The sequence below is a fragment of the Mustela nivalis genome (genome assembly GCF_964662115.1).
Source record: "Mustela nivalis genome assembly, chromosome: 12".
In the NCBI taxonomy this organism is placed as follows: domain Eukaryota; kingdom Metazoa; phylum Chordata; class Mammalia; order Carnivora; family Mustelidae; genus Mustela; species Mustela nivalis.
Window position 1 is genome coordinate 6491811 of NC_139031.1, and position 18618 is coordinate 6510428.

At 47.6% G+C, this 18618-nt stretch overlaps 1 protein-coding gene and 1 long non-coding RNA gene across 2 annotated transcripts in view; both read right to left on the reverse strand.

Moving 5' to 3' along the window:
• ZNF398 (zinc finger protein 398) overlaps positions 1-14933 on the reverse strand; it is a 31620-nt gene extending 16687 nt beyond the window's left edge. The window contains exons 1-4 of the mRNA XM_082693536.1: positions 14615-14933; positions 10969-11364; positions 1652-1778; positions 1001-1114 (exon numbers count right to left, since the gene is read on the reverse strand). Of these exons, the coding sequence (XP_082549662.1) occupies positions 1001-1114; positions 1652-1778; positions 10969-11364; positions 14615-14638 (661 nt within the window). The 5' untranslated portion in view covers positions 14639-14933. The remainder of the gene's footprint in view (positions 1-1000; positions 1115-1651; positions 1779-10968; positions 11365-14614) is intronic.
• Positions 14934-16324: 1391 nt separating this feature from the next.
• LOC309845815 overlaps positions 16325-18618 on the reverse strand; it is an 11454-nt gene continuing 9160 nt past the window's right edge. The window contains exon 3 of the long non-coding RNA XR_014301515.1: positions 16325-16620. This is a non-coding gene — a long non-coding RNA (uncharacterized lncRNA). The remainder of the gene's footprint in view (positions 16621-18618) is intronic.

Below are 18618 nucleotides of genomic sequence, written 5' to 3' on the forward strand. Positions count from 1 at the left end.
ATTCCTCAAAAATCAGAGAATGTTAAGATCTAAGCAGTTCACTGTATGTAAAATTTACCAACAAAGAAAAAAAATATTGAACTCTAGGTTAATGATATTCATCCTGAACTATTTATGGGGAAATGTGTTAATGTCTTTATTGATTTGGAGATACATTGAAAATAGGATGGATTGACAGAGATGCAGAGATGGATAAATACTGCTAATGAAGAAAAGTAAAATATTAGCGGCAGAACCTAGGTAGTAGGTATCTAGGTGTTCACTGCAAAATTATTTCAACTTTTCTGTTTGGAAAGTTTCATAATAAGATGTTAGAAAAAAATAACAGTGTATGGGAGAGGGAGTAGGTGGTAAGAAAAGTTCATCTAATAGAGATGTCTGAAGGGTGAACTTTCTATGCAGCAAAGAACGAAACGATGAGCTTTTGCTGACAGCAGAGGCGGGACGTAAGAGAAAGAAAACCGCTGGGCTGGGCTGAGCAGTCCTTCCCGCTCAGTGTCAGCCCGCGGCCGCCGAATAAACTAGGGAGCGTTCAGCAGCGCTAGCCTCCCCAGCCAAGCGAAATCCACTTGGCCCAGGTGGACATCCTCGGGCTCTGCAGGCTCCGTGCGTCTCCCAGGGACCGGACGGACGCCCAGCCCGCACCCAGCATTTCTGAACAACTGGGTGTACACTCACTGAAGCCACTTCCCCTCACATGGCGCAACTACTTTCCCTGCCATCTAAGGACATGTTTATTGTACTAAATAATTAGGTCTCAGGACTTTGTCGTGGGATACCATTAATAGCCCCAGATTCGTGGTACTCACGGCAGAAGGCAAAGGACCCGCCGTGTCTAAGTGCTCACTCCTATTTAAATGCCTGAGGATCCATTCATGGTCTAGCTGCTTTGGCATGGGAAGCCTCTGGAAGCCCCAAGCCCTGCTTACTCGGCTCCGAGCCACACTGTCTCTGACCAGAAAAGGCAAACAAGGAGGAGACCATGTCTTCTGCTACTTACCTTCACTGGGGTCTGTGGGAATCTCACTTTCCTCTGGTCCTGGCTGCTCCTCTGTATTGTGTTCTCCTTCCGGCTGAATCTGAGATAAGACATCAGGTTGATTCATGGCATAATCTAGGAGACGAAGGGAAAGGGGGGATGACCAAGAGATCAATGAGGACGACGAGTTGCCATTAAGCCTGAGCTACAGGCTCTGAGGTCCACGGTCCCGGGGGATTCCTTCCCCAATCTGTATCACTCGGCCCCACTGATCTACCTCCTGTATGGATGCTGTCTCGTTGGAAAGCACGTAAGAAGAGCGGTAACGTGTGGGAAGGTACGCATACCACGTCCGCACTGGCCGCCTGCTGCTTTCACTGAGGGACAGGGACAGTGTGCCTCAAGGCGGAGAACAAGGCCCTTTCAAAGTGAAGGACACCCGTGGAAACCACCCTGCGGCCCAGCCAGAACCCTGAGCTGCACCCTCCATCCCGCAAATCGGCAGAAGGAGAGCTCGTGATCTCCCACTTAGCAAGGGCAAACTGGAAATCTCTGGTTTGCTATCAAGCGTGAAGTGTGTGAGGACAGAGTGGAAATGAGGACTGCTGGGGACAAGGGCCTGTTCAAAGCCGCCTTGGAGTCACCATTCAAAAGGTGACAGCTCGGCCTCACCCATGGAGATGAGAGACTCGTAGTTGCCCTTCATGATATTCTTGTAAAGTTCTTTCTGCCGTTCTTCCAGTTTGTCCCACTCTGGAGTGGAGAACTGGATGGAGATATCATCAAATGTCACCGGCACCTGGAATGATAATCGCACTGGGCTTAGGTCCCCCCACTGCAGTTCAGTCATTCGGTATCTCGCGGAGTCCCTCCTCGTCACAAAACACTGTGTGAGTCGCTGGAAGGATACAGGAAAAATGTAAGGCACAGACTGAGCCTCCAGAAGTCCAAGAGGCTTTCAGGGAGAAAGGTGATAGATCAGGGCTCCGAGTTTTGGGAGGCTGGAGGACATTACTTGTAAACAGTCCCTCACAGAGACAGGCACAAACGCAGAGCAGCTATTAAGTTCTCACAATATAGCATATTCTGAATATCCACTAAGTACAAGGCCTATCCTAATTATCAAGATCATAAAAACTGGTTTCTGCCCAAAACAAGCATATGATTACATTCAAACTAAAGACATGGACCAGAAATTTTAGGTATTAACCTACAATGGGTATGGGATGAGTCTAGAAGAGGTGGGGCTCTGGTTAGTCCTAAAAGATGGACAGGTTATAGACAGGCCTGACGGGAACGGGAAAACACGGAAGCACAGAAGACTGCAGAGAACTTTCAGAGGAGAATTCTGAAGCCTGCCTGGCTGGAGTTCAGGCTTCATGTAGGGGATGGTCATTTGCAGAACAGAATCCCCCCATCCTCCGGCATAGTTTTTTCTAAAAAGAGAGGCACTTTTCCCTGGGCAAAAAGTGGAAGGTTCTCCTGGAAAGAAATACAAGAGTTGCCTCTCCAAGTACCCGGTGTGGACACTATCACCTCGCACAACGCTTCCCCGTTCTGCTGTTTAGCCGCTCGTCATGAGGCGAGCTCACCCTCCCATCACTGGAGCTTCCTGTCATTAAACTCTGAAATACAAGCTAAGTACGAAGTCTCAAGGACCAGTTAGGACAGCCTGCCACACGAACAGCAAATGAGGGAGGAGGGATGCCTGCGTGGCTCAGGTCATGATCCCAGGGTCCAGGGTTCGAGTCCTGCATTGGGCTCCTCGCTCAGCGGGGAGCCCGTTTCCCCCCCTGCCTGCCGTGCCTCCTGCTTGTGCTCAGGCTCTTTCTCTCTGACAAATAAATAAAATCTTAAAAATTTTTTAAAAATGAAGGGATAAAATGTGTAAAGAACAGAAATGCCTAGGCAACAGAATTTAAAAAACAAAACCACACTACTGCTACCTCCTAAGTAGTATCCCCACAAAGACCTGAGAGATATTATACCACCCATAAAATAAAACAGGATGCTATGAGAAAAGGAAAATCAGAGAACAAGAAAGACTCCTGGTAACTACTACTACTACTACTACTACTACTACTACTACTACTACTACAACACACACACGTTTTCTCAAGATTAAAAAATTCAACAAAAAGAATACATACTCAGGGCACCTGGGTGGCTCGGTCAGTTATGCCTCTGCCTTCAGCTCAGGTCATGATCCCAAGGTCCTGGGATCAAGCCCCACAACAGGCTCCCTGCTCATTGGAGAGCCTGCTTCTCCCTCTCCTTATACTGCTCCCCCTGCTTGTTCTGTCTCACTCTCTCAAATAAATAAAATCTTAAAAAAAAAAAAAAAAAGAAAAAAAAAGCATACATACTCATCTTCATAAACTTAACATACCCATTAAGAAACAAAGGTCTAGGGGCACCTGGGTGGTCAGTGGGTTAAGCTTCTGCCTTTAGCTCAGGTCATGATCTCAGGGTCCTGGGATCAAGCCCTGAATCAGGCTCTCTGCTCAGCAGGGAGCCTGCTTCCCCCACTCTCTCTGCCTGCCTCTCTGCCTACTTGTGACCTCTCTCTCTCTGTCAAATAAATAAATAAAATCTTAAAAAAAAAAAAAAAAAAGGAAAGAAAAGAAAAGAAACAAAGGTCTAGGGGCGCCTGGGTGGCTCAGTGGGTTAAAGTCTCTGCCTTGAGCTCTTGAGCTCAGGTCATAATCTCAGGGTCCTGGGATGGAGCCCTGCATTGGGCTCCCTGCTTGGCAGGAAGTCTGCTTCCCCCTCTCTCTCTGCCTGCCTCTCTGCCTACTTGTGATCTCTCTCTCTGTCAAATAAATAAAATCTTTAAAAAAAAAGAAAAGAAAAGAAAAAGAAACAATGGTCTATACAATACTATGAGGCAACTGGCTTTATTTTCCAATTGCTTCATTTGTGGATTCCCCCCCCCCCCAACTAGAAATTTTGTTCTTAGGGACTAGAACGATAATTTGTCATTTTATACTTTGCTCAGCATCTAAAGCCAGGGTGGGGACAAGTATAGATACTCAATAGCGTATTTTCATCTAACATCACTACACAAGAGATTTGACAGTACAAGAGAAACATATACAATAAAATCATGATAAAAATAAAGGGTCAGGATGGGCTTCTGGGTCAAGACTATGAATTAAGCCCATACATATTTCCCTTCCCTCCCAGAGCACTCCTGAAATGCCAGTAAATTAGATCAGCAGGGCCCAAATCTAAAGCAATGCCAAGAATGGGGAGAAGCCATCGTCCGGCCAGAGTTTTTGAAGAGCTTCTCACTGTGACACAGAGGACAGGCATGTGCTGGGCCCCAAGGTGCTCGAGGGAGTTGCCGCTCTGACCATGCACAGGAAGGCCTACAGTTGAGGAATCCAGAGAATTCCAAGCTCAAAGCTCACAGAGACACGGAGCAGGAATGAAGGAGATTAGAGACTGCAGTTTGAAGGTCTGTCTTCAGAATAGCAGGGACCCTTCCCCTGTCATCTTGGCAGGCCTAGCAGAGTGACCGAGCAGCAGCACTGACCCTGAAGCCGACACCGCAGATATCACCTCTAAGGAAATGGAACAGCACGCCTGGAGTTGGCCACTGCCTTACTCCTGGCCTCTGGGTGGTCCTCACACTCCCTATCTGCTCCTTGCCACAGCACCTCAAAGCGAAGTCCACCGAGCTCTAGCATCAGTGGAGATAGTTCTCTCCTGTAAAAGAAAGATCTTTTGGCTAAAGAGACTCACATGGGGGTGGCTAGGTCGCTCAGTTGGTTAAGTGTCTGCCTTTTGCTCAGGTCATGATCGCAGGGTCCTGGGATCGAGCCCCAAATTAGGCTCCCTGCTCAGGGGGGAGTCTGCTTCTCCCTCTCCTGTTCCCCCTGCTTGTGCTCTCTGTCTGATAAATAAATAAATAAAATCTTTACAAAAATAAAACCTTTTAAACAGACTCACGTGGTGGCAGAGAAAACAGGCCAGCTTCCTATAGTTAACCTATTAATCAGTCAAATCCTTACACATATACAACCTAGCATCATTCAATATTTAAAAAAAAAAAATACAGCACAAGGATGAACAAACACTAAGAACTATCCTAGAAGAAAAAAAATACCAACAAATCAAACAAACCTCTAACACGTATTTCCAAGGAAATTCATATATTGCATTCATTTAAGAAAATTCAGGTTGGGGCGCCTGGGTGGCTCAGTTGTTAAGTGTCTGCCTTCGGCTCAGGTCATGATCCCGGGGTCCTGGGATCGAGCCCCGCATCAGGTTCCCTGCTCAGCAGGAAGTCTGCCTCTCCCTCTCCCTGTCCCCCTGCTTGTGTTCCCTCTCTCACTGTCTCTCTCTGTCAAATTAAAAAAAAATAATAAAAATTCAGGTTGCTTCCAAAAAAGGAGCTAGAAATAAATATCCTTGAAAATTAAGTTGTTAAAATAAAAATGAGAAGGGCTGGAAAAAATGGTCAGGGAATTCCACTAATCGTGAAGAAGAAGAAGAGAAACTCCGAGACAAAGATGATGATCCATCCTTCCTGAAAGAACAGGAGAAATGGGGATGAGATGACATAAAAATAGAATTATGGAAGAAAAGTTTCCAGAGCTGTAAAGACACCCATTTTCTGACTGAAAGCTCATACCAATTGCCTGACACAAATATTAAAAGACCTACCTCAGACACAATTCCAACACACTATAGAAAAACAAGTACAAATGGACGATGAAAACTTCTAGAAAGAAGAAAATACATTTCTTACACATGGATTTTGTATTTATTCGGAATACCAAAATACTAATTTGGAATTGATTTGACACTATAGTTTTCATCAATGGCATTTGATGTTGAGACAAAGGACCAATGCCTTTAAAGTTCTGAGAGAGGGGCACCTGGGTGGCTCAGTGGGTTAAGGCCTCTGCCTTCGGCTCAGGTCATGGTCTTAGGGTCCTGGGATCAAGCCCCGCATCGGGCTCTCTACTCAGGAGGGAGCCTGCTTCCCTTCCTCTCTCTCTGCCTGCCTCTCTGCCTACTTGTGATCTCTCTCTGTCAAATGAATAATAAAAATCTTTAAAAAAATAAAAATAAAAAAAATAAAGTTCTGAGAGAAATGGAGCGTTACTCAGCCTTAAAAAGGAAATGCTAGGGCGCCTGGGTGGCTCAGTTAAGCGTCTGCCTTCGGCCCAGGTCATGATCCCAGGCTCCTGGGGTTGAGCCCTGCATTGGGCTCCCTGCTCATTGGGGAGCCTGCTTCTCCTTCTCCCTTTGCTGCTCTACCTGCTTGTGCTCTCTCACTTTCTCTGTCAAACAAATAAATTTTAAAATCTTAAAAAAAAAAAAAAACGGGGGGTAACACTAACACAGTATAACATGGGTGAACCTGGAAGGTGTTATGCTGCGTGAAATAAGCCAGTCACGAAAGGACAAAGAGTGGATATTTCACTCATATGAGATCCCCAGAATAGTCAAATTCACAGAGACAGAAAACAGAATGGTGGGTGCCAGGGGTAGGACAGGAGGGCTGGGGTGTTTAATGGGGATAGAGTTCCAGTTTGGAAGGTTCTAGAGATGGACGGTAGCGAAGATCACACAGTAATGTGAATGTACTTAATGCCACTAAACTACATTAAACATGGTTAAAATGGTAAATTTTATGTTGTATTTATTTCATCATGATTTTTTTTTTAAGATTTTATTTATTTATTTGACAGAGAGATAGAGAGCACAAATAGGCAGAGCAGCAGGCAGAGGGAAAGGGAGAAGCAGGCTCTCTGCTGAGCAGGGAGCCCAATGTGGGACTCTATCCCAGGACCCTGGGATCATGACCTGAGCCAAAGGCAGCCGCTTAACTGACTGAGCCACTAAGGCGCCCCTATTCACAAATTTTTTTTTTTTTAAAGATTTTATTTATTTATTTGACAGAGAGAAATTACAAGTACACTGAGAGGCAGGCAGAGAGAGAGAGAAGGAAGCAGGCTCCCTGCTGAGCAGAGAGCCCGATGCGGGACTCGATCCCAGGATCCTGAGATCATGACCTGAGCCGAAGGCAGCGGCTTAACCCACTGAGCCACCCAGGCACCCCAATTCACGAATTTTTTTAAAGCTTTTATTTACTTGAGAGAGAGAGCAGGAGCAACAGAAGGGGGGTGGTGGCAGGCAGAGGGAAAGGGAGAAGCAGACTCCTCACTGAGCAGGGAGCCTGATATGGGGCTCAATCCCAGGAGCCTGGGATCATGGCCTGAGCGGAAGGCAGACACTAAACCAATGGAGTCACCCAGGTGCCCCTATTTTACCACAATTAAAAAAATTGAAACTAAGAAGAACACCATGGGAAAATTATTCTGAACTCAGGGGCCCTCAAAAGTAAGGACAGAATAAGAGCATTTTCAACAAAGACAGATTTTATTTCCCGTATTTAAAGCTAGTAAATCACCAGTATATTCTAATTTCATGAAGAAATCTTTAAGAAAAATCCCATTATTTTATGTATGATTTTGGAGTTTAAGATGGAGAGTTCACATTTTTTTTTTAAAGATTTTATTTATTTGGGGAGGGAGGGGCAGCGAGGGAGGGAACTCAAGCAGACTCCCTGCTGTGCACGGCCCTGACATGGGCTCCACCTCACAACCCTGAGATCATGACCTAAGCCAAAGCCAAGTCATGTGCCACCCAGGCACCCTAAGAGTTTAACTGTTACCCATTTCTCCAGGTAAGACAACGGATAATCACTTTAACTTAGCTTTTCTGCTAATCTCCAGGAGAGGCTGTGGACACACATGTGAACCACAGTGGGGAAGGCTCTGTCAGATGTGGACTGATGTCCCTCTCTGCAAGCTTGCACAGAGGCATTGGTCATCAGTCTCTCTTCCCCACTCACTCTTCAACCGGCCCCCTTTCAGATTTCTATCCCTCCCCCAAATCCCACCCCCAACACATGCACGGGGCCAAGAGAACTCTTGGCAAGGCCACGGGTTAGGTCTGTGTTGCCAAAGCATACTCTGTCATGGTCTTTCTGGACCTCTCGGTCACATGCAACCCAAGGACCCTGGAATGGGTCCTCCTGGAATGGCTGTTCTCCTTGTCCTGTGACCCCACAGACTTTCCCCTCTTGTTCCCACCTCACTGGCCCCTCCTCTTCAGCCTCCTCTGCTGGCTCTGCTGCTCCTGGAGATGATCCTGGGTCTCTTCCCCCTGCTTCTCCACTTTCTCTCCTGAGGCAATGACCTCCAGCCTCATGACTTACAGTGTGATCTGTGCACCAGTGACTGCCAAATACTCCTCATCTTTGAGCCACAGAGACCACTTAACATCTCTCCTGAATGCGTCACAAGCATCTCAAACCCAGTATTGCCAGAAGAGAAGTCCTCATTCCTTCCCACCTCTCAAGATAGTCCCCATCTCAGTAAAGACCACCACCCCCCATCCGGGAGCCTACGGGTCAGTGAACCTACGGTGGGTCAGAGCACATGCTCTGGAGCCACCTGGGTTACGATATCACTCTATTATTTGCATTTCCCACCTATGTGATCTTGCACAAGTTAGGGTTGTTCTAAGTGCTTCAATAATTTTCATAAGAACCCCAGGGGCTCCTGGGTGGCTCAGTCAGTTAAGCGGCTGCCTTCAGATCAGGTCATGAACCCAGGGTCCTGGGATCGAGCCCCCCATCAGGCTCCCCGCGCACTGGGGAGTCTGCTTCTCCCCCTGCCTCTCCCTGGCCACACGTGTGCACTCTCCCTTTTTCTCTCTCTCAAAAAATAAATTAAATCTTTAAAATAAAAAAACCCAAGTTCTAAGTGCATTATCACACAGCAAATTAACAATGATCACTGTTCTTCGCTCCTCATTCCCAATTCCCATCAGTGACCCCCACCCATCAATTCCACCAAACATCCTGCATCTGTCCACTGTCCATCTCCCCCACTGCTACCTTTGCCCAAGCCATGCTCATTGCCCCCCTCCCCGTTACAACCGCCTACTGTGTTTCTCCCTGCTTCTGTTCCTACCACCCTGACCCGTCCTCCACAGAGGAGCCAAAGCGATTCGTTCAAAATATAAACAGATATAACTCCTCTGCTTAAAACCCTCAATTTCTTTCCATTACACCCAAGATAAAACCAGTTCCTTACCTTGGTCTCCAGGCCCCTATGTCAGTGACTCATAGTCCCAGTTGCATATTAGACTCCACTAATGGAGCTGTAAGAATTATTAATGTCGGGGCACTTGGGTGGCTCAGTTGGTTAAGTGTCTGCCTTCAGCTCAGGTCATGGTCCCAGAGTCCTGGGATCCAGCCCTGCATCAGGCTCCCTGCTCAGAGGGGAGTCTGCTTCTCCCTCCGCCCCCTCCACCCATGTCTCATGCTTGGGGCGCTCTCTCTCTCTCTGAAATCAATTAATCAGTTAAAAAAAAAAAAAAAAGCAAGCAAGCATTATTAATGTTTAGGCCCTATCTGGGACCCACTCAATCAGAATCTCTAGCTGTGGTGTCCACAAAATGTAAGAAGTCAGGGCTGAAAAACTGCCCTGCATGACCTGACTGAGCCCCACATCCCCCTCCAGTCACCACACACCTGCTGATGGGCTTTTTCCCTTGCCCCGAGTGCTCCTCGTTTGTCCGTGTCTCTGGGACTCCGCACTGGGCACTCTCCCCGCCTAGACAGCGCTTCCTCAGACCTTCACAGCCAGGTCCTTCCTGTCGTTCAGTCTCAGCCTAAACATCAGCACCTTTACGAGGGCTTCTCTGAAAATCCCATCTAAAATAAGTCACCAATGGGGCTCCTGGGTGGCTCAGTGGGTTAAAGCTTCTGCCATCGGCTCAGGTCATGATCCCAGGGTCCTGGGATCGAGCCCCGCATAGGGCTCTCTGCTTGGCAGGGAGCCTGCTTCCTCTCTCTCTCTCTGCCTACTTGTGATCTCTGTCTGTCAAATAAATAAAATCTTTAAAAATAAATAAATAAATAAAATAAGTCACCAAACAGCACTTTTATTTTTATCTATGCACTTAAATGGATTTATTTTCTTGTTTGTTTATATTATTTTTCTTTCTCCACTAATATTTAAGCTCCAGAGACCCTTACATGAATTGTTCAATGCTGTGCCTTCAGGATATAGATATGGAGCAAACAGTTCTTCCTCCAGGAAACTAGCCGCCTCAAGGCTGTAGTCCGTGGCTTATTAAGAAGGATGTTCATCTTCTTTTGCTTTATGGGCTACTCCCTCCAGCAGGGCTGGTCCTAACACAGCACACTTCTGTAAAGGATGCTAAAGGTCCAACCTCTGTAAGTCCAGACCTAGAGGGCCTCGAACCCTTATATTAACCATTTACCCTACAGCTCTTCCCTCAGCCTCTTTTTCACCAGAACCACCAACAGATTCAAACAGGCTGATTTAAATAATTAATTAATTAATTAATTTTTAAAAAAGATTTTATTTCTTTATGTATTTGTCAGAGAGGAAGAAAGAGAGAGAGCACAAGCAGGCAGAGGCAGAGAGAGAAGTAGACGCTCTGCTGAGCAAGGAGCCTGATGTGGGACTTGATCCCAGGACCCTGGGATTATGACCTGAGCCAAAGGCAGTGGCTTAACCAACTGAGCCACCAGGCATCCCTTAAATATTTAATTTAGTTTCCACAACAAGTTTGAGGCAAACGGGTAAACAAAAAGAAAAGAAAAGAAAGTGAGTCAGAAAGAGAGGGTAGGAAAGAGCATAAGAGAAAAAAAAAAAATCTATCTGCCAAGTAGTCAACTGTGAACTGGAAAGAGTTTGCCAGTCTTAAGTTTGACACTTCAAATCACTGCTAAATAGGACATAAAATGCTTCCCAAATATATTATATGTTTATAAAAAATAAAAAATTTTAAAAAATCATTAAAAAAAAAATGCTTCTCAAAGGGATAAACAAAGAAAATCTTCATCTTTCCTTTAGCCTGATTGGCCAACAGGCTTCCTCCTCGTCAATGGACCAGGGGCCCCACTTTCCATCTAGAAGGGAGGGCCTTACCTTCGGGATATCTCCTTTAATGCCCGGGGGCAGGCGCAGGACCCAGAAGTTCCTGTTCCTCAGCAGGTTCTCCAGGTTCTCCAGCCGCCTCTGCAGCAGCCCGTACTCCTGCAGCAGGGTCCCCAGCACGGCCCACTTGCCCTCCAGCTGGTTCCCAAGGTCAGCCACTGTTTTTTCACAGCTGGCTAGCTTCTTCTCGGCGGTCCCTGTCCGTCCTTCTAGGTGTAGGAGTCGCCGGCTGTGGACCTCCACCTTTCTCTCGATGGCCTGCACGGCTGCCACCACCGTCCACAGGGAGATGGCTGCGGTCTGCAGGTGCGCCTCATTTGCTGCTGGGGGCGTGGGAAGAGGAAGGGGCTGCAGGGATGTAAGGCATTCAGAGTCCCATTCAGAAGTCTACATGCAGTGGAGAGACGAGACAAGACATTGAGTGTTGGAAGGAGCCCTGCGCCAAACTGAAATCAAAGGACTGGTTAACTGGCTGACCAGCTGATATGAATCTAGATCTCGTTTTCACACTGTCTGCATAAGCCTCATCTTTGTGGAGCTCATCAGCATCGAAAGCCAAGAGAATTGCTTTGGTGGGTCAAAGATGAATTAAGTAAGACAGTGAATGAGTGAAACCGGGTGGAGAACCAACCTGGCATATTACCTGGGACGCTAGGCCCTACAGCCAACTGTCCAGAGCTCAGGTTGCTGATGTACCCTCTATTTCTGGAAAAGGCCTAAGTGCATCAGATCTCTCCAGCTTTCACTGAACTCACTGCCTTCTGATAAACCCTTTATTGACATGCTCTGGCCCTGCCCACCACCCTGCTTACAAATCACAACCATACCATGCAGTAATAGCTAATTAAAGCTGAGAATGTGAGCATAGAGAAAACATGATGGCTACTGTCAAATATTTGATGGCTATAAAACAGAAGGCAGAACACACTTGTTCAATATTATACTGCATTCACACCAGAGGGCAGAACTAGAACCAACGTGGAATTCTTAGGCAGGCAAACCCTGGCCTATATGAATAATTTTTGAAACTAGATCTCTCCAAGAAAATAAAAGGCTGCCTAGTCACCGAAAATGCTGCAAGACCAAAAGTGTCTTAAAAAAAAAAAAACATGCTGACAACAAATAGGAGTGGACCAGAACGACCTCTACAAAGCCCTCCAACTCCATGAATCTGATAATGCCCTCCCCGGCCACAACCTCCCAACTCTCCAGCTCACTGGCTACTTGCTCTTCAATCCTACTAACCCCCTGACCATGCCTTTTGCTCCTGGCTTACTAGCCTGTTCCTGTCTTTGTTTTTTTTCCTCGGTTGGTCATTTCAACCACGTCCAACCCTTTCTCTGCCTCACCGGCTCCAGCTCTGAATCTGTCTAATTGTTCCTTCTCTCTTCCTATAAGCAAGCTGGTAAACCCGACTAAAGGAAGTCACACAACAGGGAAAACTGGTGTCACCACACACCAATGGTCTCTAAGCAAAGAGGCAGGAATTCAGTGCTGCCTGATGCCCTCCCCCTCACCCCCCAGGGCTTCTCTTCCCATTCCATAAAGTGGCCACTACAAACCCCCAGCACACTCCTGAAACTAATGTGCCTAAGAAGCATTTGGAGAGCTTGTTACAATGCAGACTTTGATTCAGGAGGTCTGGGAGGAAAACCCCGATTCTGCATTTTGATTCTGATGCTGATGCCGCTGGTGCCGGTGCAGGGAGAATGTGACCAGCACTAAGACTCTGGTCCCCTGCAGGCCCCCTCAATCTCAGGGGACAACATGGCCTCCTACTTTGAGAAAAAAATTAGTAATGACACTGAAACTCTTTCAACTTTCTCCTTTTTTCCACATTCCTTCCCACTTCAAACTTACCAGTAGCTTAACCCATGCTTTCTCCATTCCCACAGGAAAAAAGTTTCCTCTTTAAAACTAATCACTCTGGGGCACCTGGATGGCTCAGTGGTTAAAGCCTCTGCCTTCCGCTCTCGCTCGGGTCATGATCCCAGAGTCCTGGGATCAAGCCTCACAACCGGCTCTCTGCTCAGCAGGGAGCCTGCCTCCTCCTCCTCCTCTCTTTCTCTGCCTGCCTCTCTGCCTACTTGTGATCTGTCTGTCAAATAAATAAAAATCTTAAAAAAAAAAAAAAAAACAACTAATCACTCCACTTAGGCTCTCTAAAAGCCAAACTTTTGCCACATTTTGAGGAACATTTCTCTTTTTTTCTTTTCTCTTCTTTTCTAGCTCTCTCTCTCTTTTTTTTAATGGTCAGTATCTCAATCTCTCCTGATTCTTTTCTCTGAAAGACAGACCTGCACTATTCAGTACAGTAGCCACATGTGGCTACTGAGCCCTTGAAACGTGGTTATTGTGATTGGGATGTGCCGTAAGTATAAAATACACACCAGATTTTGCACACTCAGTATGGAGGAAAAATGTAAAACTTAATTGTTAATATTGGTTATGCACTGAAATATTCTGTAGGCACAATTATATTAAAAATTAATTTCATTGATTTGTTACTTTTTGAATGTGACTACTAGAAAATGTAATGTTAAATCTGTAGTTTCCATCCTATTTCTTAGATATGGTTGGCCTTAGAGACATAATCATCTTTAACGCATTAAAAATATATATATATATATATATATATTTACAGTTAAAAGGAAAATAGATCCCAGGGCCGAAACTGCACTCCTATCTGCGCTACTCCCCGAAACTGCATTCCTATCTGCGCTACGGTTCCCTCTCTCCCTTCCCGTCTCACTGTCCAGGTACTCCTCGATTGCTCATCCTGGCCCCTGGCCCATAAAACAGCGCTCCTTGGGGGTGACCAAAGGCTTCTTAGCTGACAAACCCAAGGCATATTTCAGTGCTATGCCACAGGACCCGTCCCCGTTCGTCCTACGTGGCTCTTGTGCGCAAGGACTCTCTCGGTCATCTCTGCAGCTATAGCAACCGGGAGGCGGCTCGGCCCGCGGCGCGCCTGCGGTAAACACCCGCGGAATGAATAAACACGTCAAAGCTCATCCCGTCTGTCCTCGGAACCCGCACCAGTCAGTCCGTCATTGAGCAGTCCTGACCGAGGGGGCCTCCTGCGCGGCGGGCATTGTCAGATACTGGGCACTGGGGGTCCCCGTGTCACGCAGCCCTTCCTCCCGCCTAGCAGCTCCCGTCGCCGCCGCATCTGCGGCTGTGCGAGGCTCAGGTGGCCTGCACGGAGGTGATTTTGTGCCGACGGCTCCCGAAGCCGAGAACGGCTGATGGCCCCCAAGTCTGGCGGGCTGTAGGGGGGCTGACACCAAGCGCGAGGAGCCCCTCTTCACTCATGCGTCTTTCACTAGCGGAAGAGGCGCTCGCCGCCACGAACGTCCAGATGGGAAGGGGGAGCCCTGGGCCTCGCACCCCGGCCGCGGGGGCTTCGCCATGGGGGAGGGGGCGCGCCCTCCCGGCCCGGAGCTCGGCGTCGGCGTCCCACCGGCCCCTCCAGCCTCTCCCCGCCAGCGGGGCCCCGGGAGCGCCTGTGCTCCGGGGCCCGGCGCCTGACAGGCCGGCCGCCCCGTCCTGCTCCCCTCCCTCGGGTGTGCGGCGCAGAGCCCCAGACGCCCCGACCGTCCCGGGCTCGAGCGCTCGGCGCGCGGGCCGCCCTTACCGGAGCCGGCGCCGCCTCGGCCATGGCCCTGCGCCGTGTCCGGCCCGGCCCGCAGTCGCCGGAGTCGCCGCCGCCGCCGCGCGGTCCCACGCAGGCCGGTCCCCGGCCTCTCCGCAGGCGGCGCCCGCCCGGTCCTGCCTTCCCCGCCCGGGCTCGCGCGGCTGCTCGCGGCGCGAGGACGCAGCGGAGGCGGTGCGGCCGGCGGGCGAGGCTGGGAGACGGCGGGCAGGCTCAGCGGCGTTCGGCCCGCAGCGGCCCCTCAGCTGGCGCTTTGTGGACACCGAGCGCACCCTGGGAACGGCTCCGGCCTAGACGCGCCGCCCGCCCGCCCGCCGCCGCAGCGCGCCCCCTGCCGGCCCCCGCGGCCACTTCCGCCCCGGCGGCGGCGGAGCGGCGCCCGCGGGTGGTTTGCTCGCTTACCCCGGAGGCTTTCGCACGGAAGGGTCAGGGCCCAGCCCCACAGCCGCGCTCTCTCTGGGGCGCGCTTTTCTTCCCGAAGCCCCACTTAGCGGGCCCCGCCCGAAGGGAGGCGGGAGGGCGGGAGGGCAGCCCCACTTGGAACGGCGGCGGTGGGCGGGGTGCGAGAGCGAAACCGGCCCGAGGGAGCCGGTGCGTTGCACGGAGCAGCCCGAAACCGTGATGGGCGGACGTTCCTCGTTTGCAAAACAGCAAATGCGGCGAGCGCGGTACCTGTTCCGACCCAAACTGAAGTCTACAGTCGTCTTGACCTCTCGGATTATTGGGGTTGTCGTTTGCGGGGTCTGTACCAGTGGACGGGGAGATCCCGGCGTTGTCTGCGGAGGTTGTGTGTTTCGGGTTGACAGAGTGTGAGTCGCGGTTAGGATAAACGCGTAACCCTGAGTTTCCAGCTCAGTCCTTATTTCAAACATGCCCAGAATGATTGAAGATCTTCCCAAACCCGGATTTCTACAAATGAATCAAGTCAATGTCCGTAACAAAGTACCAGATCACTCAAGTGTGAGACCGTCCCGTTGGGACACCTGCTCTGGCGCGCACGAGCTATTCTCACAGTGTGGTCACACCTGCAGTATGAAGTCGGCCGGAAAATCTATTTTGGTCAAATGGTGAATGTTTGATAGTTAAAAATCGCTATTCTCTCAATGAGAATGTCGCCATAACAGAGTGAACTTGCAGAAAGTAAAGAAAAAATGCGAACTTTCTTGGAAAGGAAATTCATTTTTCTGATCATTAAAAACGTAGTAGTTGGGCTCCTGGGTGGTTCAGTTGGTTGAGCGACTGCCTCCAGCTCAGGTCATGATCCTGGAGTCCCAGAATTGCATCCCCCATGGGGCTCCCAGCTCAGCAGGGAGTCAGCTTCTCCTGCTGATCCTCACCCGTCTCGTGCTCGCTCTCTCTCTCTCTCATTCTCTCTCTCATTCAAATAAATAAATAAACAAACAAAATTTTTTTTAAGTGGTAGCTAAAATGTTAAAAGTTTGACCTTACAAGACTAGAACATTCATTTCTCAGCCCTGGAGACTGCTGGATGTTCTTATGGCCAACAAAGAGGAACATTTGCATTACTAAATAAGACACTTCTAACTGTGCTTCATGGAGTAACAAAGGCTACTTCTGCCAGTAATATGGTAATACTGCCACCAGTTTATTTTGTTTCTTCCTCTAACAGGAAATTATTATGGTAAAGACGTTGGTCCTTTTTAATTCTTGGCCTTGATAATTTCTTGGGCAATGACCTGATTCCATGGAAACAATTTCACAGACTACAGTTTTGTGTATTTTCAAGAAGATGCATGATATTTTCAGAAGCAGATTTAAGATGGTTGTATTCATATTTTAATGTCTAATTTCTACTATTCTGGTCAGTTCTTGCGCTATGCACAATCACTAGAGAAAAATTTGTCCTTAAAGTTTGGGTGGATCTAGAAATATGACAATGAAGCAATTTAATTACTCTCAAGAAAATAATCAAAGTTTCCATCTGTATCTTGGCTTTCCTTTCATGCACACCGATTTCAGCTTCTTCCCTGGAGTAGAATCAAAGAGAGATCTTTTCAGCAGGTAATCATCATGCAGGAAATACACTCTTAAGGCACATAAATTTATTCAGCAAGTTACAATAAACTGCTCTCTATGTAATCAACCATTGGTTATTAGTATGTTGGTAATATTGGTAATGTTCCTTGGGAAATACAAAATTAAGGCCTTATTGATTAGCCTTTGAAAGACATAATAGCTGCTGTTCCACCTTGGTTAAATATCTTGTATATGTATGAGACAAGACAATTTCACAATCTCTTTTGTATTGTATAATTTGTTATGGGGTGAAGAAAAATTATGGAAGGGGTCTAAAATCTTTCTGCTTGCAGCCAGTCATCTTTTATTATGTTTTTTAAAGTTATAACGATTTTTCTGAATATAAAACTGAAAGTGTGAACAAATTACAGTATGTTTGTGCTCAGAGCCTTTACCAAATTTGTTGTATAGTCAATGATAATTTTGTATACTTGTCTTTACTGATTTTAGATTCCAAAAATATTTCTCAAAGTCAGGTTCACTGAGACACAAAAATCTTCCATAAAGTGAGGAAAGTAATCCTTTATGTTGTCAAATCTAAAAATAAATTAAAGCTGATTCTTCCAACCTCGTGTGCAGATGTCATACCATATAACTTGGGAGCACAATCAGCGTTTTCATTAACCTTTTTGTACATAACAAAATATAAATCAGGAAAAGGTTTTTAGGAATGTTTTCTAAAATGAAACAATATTTAGAATCCATAGCTTAAGGTAACCCTTTCGGATTCCTTCCCTCTTTGGGAGCTCTGTACTATCACTCAATAAACCTTGCTTTGATGCCCACCAAAAAAGAAAAAAATAGAATGCATAGCTTCAGCAAATCTCAAGTATTCTTTCTCTCCCACTGCTGAAATGTTCTGTTTGGTTTTTGTTCTTTGTTTTTTTTGTTTTGTTTTGTTTTGTTTTTTAAGATTTCATTTGGGTGGCTCAGTCCGTTAAAAGTGTCTACCTTCGGCTCAGGTCATGATCCCAGGATCCTGCTGATGAGGGAGCAGGAGGCTGGCTGAAGACAAAGCAAAAAAAGCTGGCGCTTTGCAGCCCCCTCTCCACCCGCTCCCCTCCATAATATGTGTAGCATTCCTCAGGCACCCTTGACTGCCATGAACGATAATAGTTAACTTGCAGAGATCACAATCCTGCAGGACAGGAATCTCCCTTGCTCTACAGATGTCCTAGAGATCTACAAACAGGGAGGTTACCTTATCAACAGCACAAATTTCCAGAGGCAAATAACTCTCAGTTCCTCAAGCCCTAATGTCTTCCTGCCCACCATAAACGAAACTGGAGGAGGCTGAGGTAGAAGGGAATGTAAATGATAGCAGGATCATAACACCCCACCAAGAATCTCCCAACTATCTTGATGTTAATGGCTGGCCTAAAGACGACATTGATCAAGCCACAAGGGCAAGGCTTCCCCACCCCGCACCTTGTAGGCCCTCTTTAACATATGAAAACTCTGTTGAAACCTCCCATCCCTTCACCACCACCCCCCCACCACAAGGTATATAACCTGCCATCCCTCAAAACCCGGGGCAGCAGCTCTTCCTGCCCACGGGTCCTGTTCCCGTGCTTTAATAAACCACCATTTTGCACCAAAGATGTCTCAAGAATTCTTTCTTAGTCATCGGCTCTGGACCTCAACCCACCGAACCTCACCTAGGTTCTAGAACTTCATCACTGGAATCAAGTCCCCCATTGTCTCCCTGCTCAGTGGGGAGCCTGCTTCTCCTTCTTGCTCTGGCCTGCCCAATCATACCCCTCATTCCCTCTCTCCTGTCTCAAATAAATAAGCAAAATATTTATTTACTTAGTTGCTTAAATTTTATTTATTTATTTGTTAGAGAGATACACAGAGAGGGAACACAAGCTTGGGGAGTGGGAGAGGAAGAAGCAGGCTTCCCGCAGATCAGGGGGCCTAATGCAGGGCTCGATCCCAGGGCCCTGGGA